Source organism: Lissotriton vulgaris, chromosome 3_2 (genome assembly GCF_964263255.1).
Source record: "Lissotriton vulgaris chromosome 3_2, aLisVul1.2, whole genome shotgun sequence".
NCBI classification, from domain to species: domain Eukaryota; kingdom Metazoa; phylum Chordata; class Amphibia; order Caudata; family Salamandridae; genus Lissotriton; species Lissotriton vulgaris.
In genome coordinates this window covers 234,441,238-234,449,404 of record NC_141690.1, presented here as the reverse complement: position 1 = coordinate 234,449,404, position 8,167 = coordinate 234,441,238, and the positions used below count along the sequence as shown (strand labels likewise).

The window sequence follows — 8,167 nt, the reverse complement described above, 5'->3', positions numbered from 1 at the left end:
TGATTTGTTACTGCACCAAGCCCCCTGTGTTCAATAATTATGCATGTGTCCCTCTTTCACAGAAAGAATACATATTTTAGCACATCAACTCTAAAATAGGCAAAAAGCAGGCACTATACCAACATTTATATTAAAAGTGTAAAACTTATTTTACCCCCTATTACTTTCAGATTACTTTTAAAAAAACGCACACATTACTATAGAGTTTAACAGTTCAGTTTGAAAATCTAGCATAAAGGCTACAATGCCACGTACAAGAATTGAGAACCCTGCTGCACATCCTGCCAAGGTGCTTTGGCAAATCTAAATGGCCTGTATGTGGACTGAAATGCTAAACTGAGATGCACATAATTGTGGCTTCTGAGCACAAAACAGCAGGGGATTGAAGAATGTGCAACCTAGAGCCCTTTGTCATACAAAAAAAGGTTAACAGGAAAAATCTCTGATATAGTTGATGCACAACTGACAAATACTGCTGATGTCTGCTAGAAGCACCTCAATTCAGCACTCGCTAATGTGAAGCGCTGACAACGGAACACTAAGGACCCTGTGTATAAATGGAGCACCTGGAGCATTGGATTCGGCGTGGAGCGGCATCTGAACTCCACCATTATCTGCTTACAGTTTACGCATTTTAAATATCACATAGGGGAGATATGAAATAGTTCTTTTAATTAATATATATTTAGATATACATATAGCTTAGTACAAAATAAGTGCTCTTTCAATTGTTAACACTTCACCTCTATTAACTGAAACACTTTATACAAGAAACAAAATTGTCATCAGTCGGATTTTGCGGGATACAAAGTCTCAGAAAATTTGGCACAAGAGCCTTGTTTTTCAGTGGCCCAGTGGATTCCATCGAAGTCACTGGCAATACTTCATTTTGTTGGGACAGTGGAAACGTGATCAAGGGTATTTTTTCATCCGCGCAAGAGGTACACTGGCACAGAGTGTCGTTTGCATAGCAATTCACTTCTGCCGTTCTTGGCTTTGGCGAATTTGTTTATAGTTTTTGAGTTTGTTAAATGAAATTAAGGTTATCCATCCAACTCGACAGATGTTCATATGCACTTAGAAGTTCCTGTGCTATCAATCCGTTTTCAAGTTTCGTCGAAGGGTGAAGGCGGTAAAATAATTCACAGTGCTCCTCCAAGCCCGTCTTATGTCCATGGGTCGCCATGCCATTGCCCTAAAGACTGTAAATCCATTTTCACATTTATGTTCTATAAAACGCCACCGCAGCCAACGAGAGATGTATCAAATAGGTTGGCGGCATCAATTCTCAGCACAGGCGAACCACTGTCTTTTTTTAGCTTCCACAATAGGAGGTCAATGCAGAAGACTATACAATGTTCTCAGCCCCGGGGAGGGGCCCTTGAGGAGGTCCATGGTCCTGGTTACTGTGCAGCTGTGCTAGCTGGAGAACGGGCATGTTACACAGCGGACACACCTTCCGGACTTCCAACCACTTGATGAGGCACCTGAAATCAAGAAATGGAACAGAACATTAACAGTACATCCTTCTACCCTTCATCTCCCTTGCTGGAGTTTGCCTTCAGCGTGTACATCACATAAACATGTCCTAAAGTGTCTGAGCTTCCACACTCAAAGAACCACCACTGCAGCAGAACTTCCGGTCATTTTTTACGGTTAAAAATGTACATAGTTGGTATTTAACTTTCACAGCACCCTGCTTAGCGAGACAACTTTTAGCTGATAAATGGCATACAATGTGCAATGGCGATTAAAGTGATCAAGTAGTTAACCACATCGCTGCGTGCAGGATTTCCCTCCTGTGCTGGGCCATAATGTTAGTGGGTGTGGTCATGACGAGCTCAGCTCGTCACGAGCACTGTGCTGCATGATGAGCTGAGCTCGTCATGAGCATGGAAGGGGTTAATGTTGCCCTCAATGAAGGCCTTCTTTTGGTTACCAGTTAAAACTAAAACATAACGTTGAGGAGCATGGCAGTGAAGCGAAGCACAGCATCCATACAAACTCCATACGAACACATCCAGCATACCCATCCGGTATTGTGACCTAAGCACGTACCAGACATTTGACTTTGCCAAGTCACTTATGGTAGCATTGATCAAAGTTGGATTAAGATAGCAGACGTCATGTTGATTCACAGATTTCCTCCATCTATGTCAATGACTTCGATATAAATTCAGTTTTTGTAAATTAGTCTCACAAGGTCTGCTTAAAATTCTGGCATTGCGCTAGCTCTCAAGCACCATTGTTGGACACCTTTGATTAACGACACGTTACAGTTCAGGGTAAATACAATACAATGTCTCCGCTTCCTAACATTCTCTCAGCGCGCAACCACATCGGCTAGCAGTACGTGTTAAACGTAGCCTCACCATGAAGGCAATGGTTCGGGTTGCTGTTCATGTTTGCAACTCGAGAGTGCTCAACAGGGTGCAAAAACGTATCTCAGGGCCGGTTGTTCGGGCCCAGCCAGCCTGCTTGACAACCCCAAACCTCTTGCTTTTCATCAGCCTGTGTGTCCAACATTCCATCAGTAAAGCTGTGATTTAACTAAACAACAGACATCGAGTGAGCCCAACACGCCCAGAGAGAGAATCTTCTGCAGGCCCTCGACCACAATCTATCAGGGAGTTCTGTTTCAGAAAAGGGTGTGATATCTGAAATGACCAGGATGAATCTAACAGTCATAATTAAACATAGCACCCTAAAGCAACCACCAGGCTTAATGCATCAAATAGACTTGATGTAACAAAGGCAGGATGCAACAACAGGGCACCTGTGTGTATAAGTAAGTAACAAAGCAACGTGTATTTCTTTTCCAACTGAAGTAAGTCCTAGAATAGGAAGGAGAGAGACAGAGGGCAACTTTCAGGTGCTAACTTTCAGCTGTCCAAGCTGGAAAAAAGGGACGGACATTACATTGGGAAAAAATACAGCCAGTCGATGAAGCTGTGATTTTGAAAGGGTAGGGTGTAATATCCCCTTTCAAGCATCAAAACAAGCATTGGTACTGAAATCCACTGCAGCACAGGAGGCAGTGGCATTAACAGTGACACTGCCTCATGATAAAATTGGGAAGCTTCGTGGATACTGAGAATTTGCAAAAAGACCGGGGCCTGAATGAACTAAAAAAGAGTTAATCCACTAAGGAGTTAAATGCCATTTTAGTCTCGGCACTAAAGAGTTAAATGTCATTTTAGTCTCGGTTATCTTTAGCAGTACATCAGTCTCTTTGGCCCATGTGCTTTTTTATATTTCCTTTGCATCTGAATATTTAATTTCTTTCTGTATGAATGTTTTATAAAAGCAGAGCATGCAGGGCTGTGGAATGCAGACAAATAACGAAAATGGATTGAACAAGGTTCATAGGAAAAGGTATCGTCGGGAATGTTAGATCGGAAAAGCACAGATTGGACTTGTAGGAGTGTGTGGACACCTGGCCATGTTTCAACCTACAGGCCTTCAACTTGACACCTCCCTGGAATTCCCTCAGCAGCTGCCTCAAGCATGGCCAGAAATAGAACAGCTGCGAGCCTGGGAGCGCTATTTACAGCTGGGTCACAAGTGACATTGTGCAACACATCACCGGGGGTTCTTTCTACTCCTCGTGTCACTCTGGAGACGTAATCCGTAAAACCTATGCGCTAAATTTGCACCTTTATCTCCTACATTTAACCCCTACATTTGCTTGTTTATGACATTTTATTTATCCGTACAATAAAAAATAAACCTGTCATTGTCGAGGACTGCATGCTGTGTCGACGACCTCGAAGAAACAGTGACCGGGTCAGTCACAAAACAGCAGCTGAATGGAAATAATTTTGGCCAGGACTGGTTTGTGAAAATGACAAGTGCCTTAATTTAACATTCACACGGGTAAAGCCCTTGACACTGCGTGCTCTGTAGAAGGTAACTGGCGCCCTACAATAGCGGTGTACCTCTGGAGTGCCCAGGCTGACACTGGCCTGCACCCGGTACAAACTGGCCTGCTGCCTACGTAACGTTCTACCAGCCAAAGTTGTTTATGGTTTGATGATGTGCGCGGGAAGTCCAGTTCCAGCCCAACCAAGCAGGAAGGCCTCAGTTGGCTGAACTGGCACGCGCAGGGTGTGCCGGTGTACAGATAATTCAGAAAAGGGGGGTGGTGATGGACAGAGTATCTGAATTAAGCAGAACACTCGTACCCAGTCAACCGATCAGGGCTTGATCCATCACTGTTTTTTAGCTCACTGCACCATCCCAGCTCAGAACCTGGCTATATGCAAATTAGTCTGTCCCTGGCCCAGTGCATCATGGGAACAGGGCAGACCAAACTACCAAGCCAATTCTTATACTGGGAAGGAAACAAGCTTCCGGGGACCGGTTTCTGGCATTACAGCCGTCTTCGGCCCGGCTTGCTTGAATCCTGATGGTGCAGTGAGCAAGGGACTCATGTCTGAGCATACCCTTCCACGCTTATGGTGGACAAAATGATTCAGAAAAGGGGGGTGGTGATGGACAGAGTATCTGAATTAAGCAGAACACTCGTACCCAGTCAACAGATCAGGGCTTGATCCATCACCGTTTTTTAGCTCAGTGTAAGAATTGGCTTGGTAGTGGAACAGACTAATTTGCATATAGCCAGGTTCTGAGCTGGGATGGTGCAGTGAGCTAAAAAACGGTGTTGGATCTAGCCCTGATCTCTCGACTTGGTGAGAGTATTCTGCTTAATTCAGAGACTCTGTCCATCACCACCCCTTGTTGTTAAATATTTTGTCCACCATAAGCTTGGAAGGGTATACTCAGATGTGAGTCCCTTGCTCATTGCACCATCAGGATTCAAGCAAGCCGGGCCGACGACGGCTGAAATGCCAGAAACCGGTCCCTGGAAGCTTGTTTCCTTCCCAGTATAAGAATTGGCTTGGTAATTTGGCTTTCCCTGTTCCCATCATGCACTGGGACAGGAACAGACTAATTTGCATATAGCAGGTTCTGAGCTGGGATGGTGCAGTGAGCTAAAAAACGGTGTTGGATCTAGCCCTGATCTCTCGACTGGGTGAGAGTATTCTGCTTAATTCAGAGACTCTGTCCATCACCACCCCTTGGTGTACAGATAAAGCATGATCATGCCAAGAATAGACAAGACATAGCAGTCATTTAGCTTATTGATAACTTGATAGCTTTAGATTCTCAAACTAAAGCAGAACAGAGCGTGTACATCATATCTTGATGAAATCCAGATAGCATGGATGAATCCAGTCGTAATATTCTGGTGGGAAGATTTTTTTTTTATCTTTCAACACCCTACAGAAACACAAAAGAGGCTAGCTAGACCTCTGAAGCCAGTACCAGAGGGGCTGCTTTTTTAAGTTTTGGAGGGAAAGGACCAGGCACCTTTGGCAGTTAGGAGGAGGACTTAAGCCGTCAGAGAAGGTCGTTCAACTGGATTCTTGAAGGCACTGTCTTGGAAATTCCCAAATGTGATGCAGGAGGATTGGTTCAGAGGTGGAATGATGTGTCATTCTAGGAATGGGAAAAGGTACCTAGCTTATGAAACACACACCCCCCCCACCCTGCAAAAAATAACCCTTGCACAAGGGAGAGACTTTTTAAAAAAGTCTGTACCTGGGGTAAGCAACACTGGAGAATATTCAGCGAGAGGAGGGAGAACACCTGGCCCCACTTCAAAGGTAAACTCAATAACTTCTATTTCAGTTGGCACTTAAGGTAGATAGATGGACCTGCCACCAGGTAACACTAGAGGCTTCCCTGGGATCTTCTGTGGACTGGTCCTGCTGGAGATGACTTCCAGGAGGGGGGCTCCTCATTTCCGCTGACCTTGACGGGCTATGCAAGTGGCCAAAGGAAGCTGTGGGATCTGGAGGGAGCAGGCACGGAGAGGACTCTGACTTGGGGTCCTCAAGGTGCTCCTGCAAAAAGCTTCAGGCAGGAGAAGTGCCAGGCACCCAGCTAGGAGACCGGTCATGTCTGAGATGGGAGAGGTCAAGTGTGGGGCAGTACAAATCAGGACCTCCAAGAATTGCTAAATTTAGAGGCCTGAACATGAGTCAACTGCTACAAAGGGTACTTGGTTCCCTGTTAACAGATGATGTGGACTTATTACTTAAGAAGGACATCTATCCTTACCAACTAGTAACCTACTTTATTGCAGACGTTCTTAAAAGGACCCCGCTGTGTTGATGGCTATGAAGCCATACTCAAGAATGGTCAGTGGAATAGCTATATACTGAATACAGTGGTTGAAACTTAAGGCTCTTGATGGAGGCTCTATATATAAATCCTTGGTTTTAGACAGAAGTAAAGGATTTGAAAATGCTTGCTGTCTACTTCACAGAATGACCAGCACCATCTCTGTCCCTCACCACTGACAGACTTGAGAAAAGATGGGATAATCGATTGTCTGGAATCACACAGCTCGATTCAGTCGCCGGTCGACTCTGACATAGTAGTAACCCGACAATATTAGATCAACTGCCAATAAAACCACTTGACTGCCTAACCGACACACTCTTGTAGGATGGACTTTTTATGGTATTATGTATTCACAATCTTGCATGCTCTCTAAAGATGTTCGATTGAGAGACAGAAATGAATACAACCTACTTTTTCTTTTGGAGCCAATGCCTGCCAGATGTCAATTTTAATGTCCTTTAGCTAGCCTAGGTCTGTAGGAGGATACTAAAAATGTATTTCTACCAACCAGACTAGAGAACATTGCACTCCATCTGGAAACTACTTACGATCTCCCCTCCCGCTCTCCCCCCCCCCCCCAAAAAAAAATGTATGTGGTGCAGGAACAGATGAAGGTGCTTTTCTCTCCATAGCCAGAGTAGTGTGGAATACGCTGCAGGAACAACAAAACCGGACTGAGGAGTTACTCCCTTTGAGAAAGGTGCTCACGGCCATCCTTTTTTTAACTTCTGGAGGGAGTTATTGGTGTTTCCAGAGTGCTTTGCTGTCTATGAGTAATCTATGCTATAAAACTACAAAGATGATGATGGATAAATATAAAAAAAACAATCATAGTAAAAAAAACCTGCACATTAAGTTTTAAATTATACACCTATCACCCTATCACTTACTTCCTGTGGAAGGCGTGTTTGCACGGACAGATGCCCAACTCATCCTTGGACTTGAACTCCTCCAAACAGACTGCACAAATCTAGGAAATAAGAAGTGAAAAAAGATTTTTTAATTGACAATGATGAAAATATATTCTGATTTTAGATTGATCACTTCTAATACAATACTGAAGTTGTACTCAAAATAGGGCTCCTACAATGTAGCATAAAATCCATTCAAGCAGAAACCATGTCAGCCAAGTATTTTATTAGCATAGTGCTCTAGAATCCACACAGCATCCATCGCCACAAGGCAGGATACTTCAGATGAACAGGAAGGAAAATGGCAGCGCAATGACACTTCAACAGTGTATTTATTTGCAGGTTTTGTGCAGCAAACATCCTCATGGTTCTGTATGCTCTGTACACTGCTTGTTGATCAATCTAGGATGACAGCCCATACATTTGTGCCCTCTGATAGGAAACTGCTTTATTTACATCTGTAGCAATAGGTTTGCAGCTGCCAGTTTTGCAGATTCAATGTTGGGCTCCAAATATCACAACTTTTGTTCTGCCAAGCTTTTGCTTCTGGAGCTCTTTGATGGCCTTGAATACCACCACTAGAGTCAGTAATAGCAAGACCCTCACATAGCAGTCATCCAGCAATAAAACCTCTTGAATTTAAAACCAACACCAGCGCTCTTAACCCTTTGACTTCTGCGGGCCCCCACTGAATCACATCTTAAAACCAAGGACCCCCCACCCTAAGCAAGTTCTACAGTTTGAACCTCTAAACAATACACATAATAGAGAAACACGTTTACATCAAAGAAGTACAAAATGATATATTATATATATAATATGTATATAGTGTTTAATTCACAAATCAGAAAATAGACAAAAAGGAAATTTTAATTTGAAGTTTAGAGCTTTTCAAAATTTGATTTGATTTTCAAAATACGAAGCGATATGCTTCAATCTAACATTATCACTGTCTTTCTGTCGCCGCATACCCTTGCTACATTTGAGGTCGTCAACCATTTATAATAGATTCTGTTTGCTATAATTGCATGGCTCCCACAAATAGAGCTTAATCTAAATACCAA

General features: G+C 43.4%; 1 protein-coding gene across 1 annotated transcript in view; it reads right to left on the bottom strand.

Moving 5' to 3' along the window:
* Nucleotides 1-655: 655 nt before the first annotated feature.
* The window catches only part of RNF24 (ring finger protein 24), a 120,555-nt gene continuing 113,043 nt past the window's right edge, over nucleotides 656-8,167 (bottom strand). Inside the window, exons 5-6 of the mRNA XM_086964279.1 lie at nucleotides 7,083-7,162; nucleotides 656-1,487 (exon numbers count right to left, since the gene is read on the bottom strand). Coding sequence (XP_086820405.1) covers nucleotides 1,349-1,487; nucleotides 7,083-7,162 — 219 coding nt within the window. The 3' untranslated portion in view covers nucleotides 656-1,348. The remainder of the gene's footprint in view (nucleotides 1,488-7,082; nucleotides 7,163-8,167) is intronic.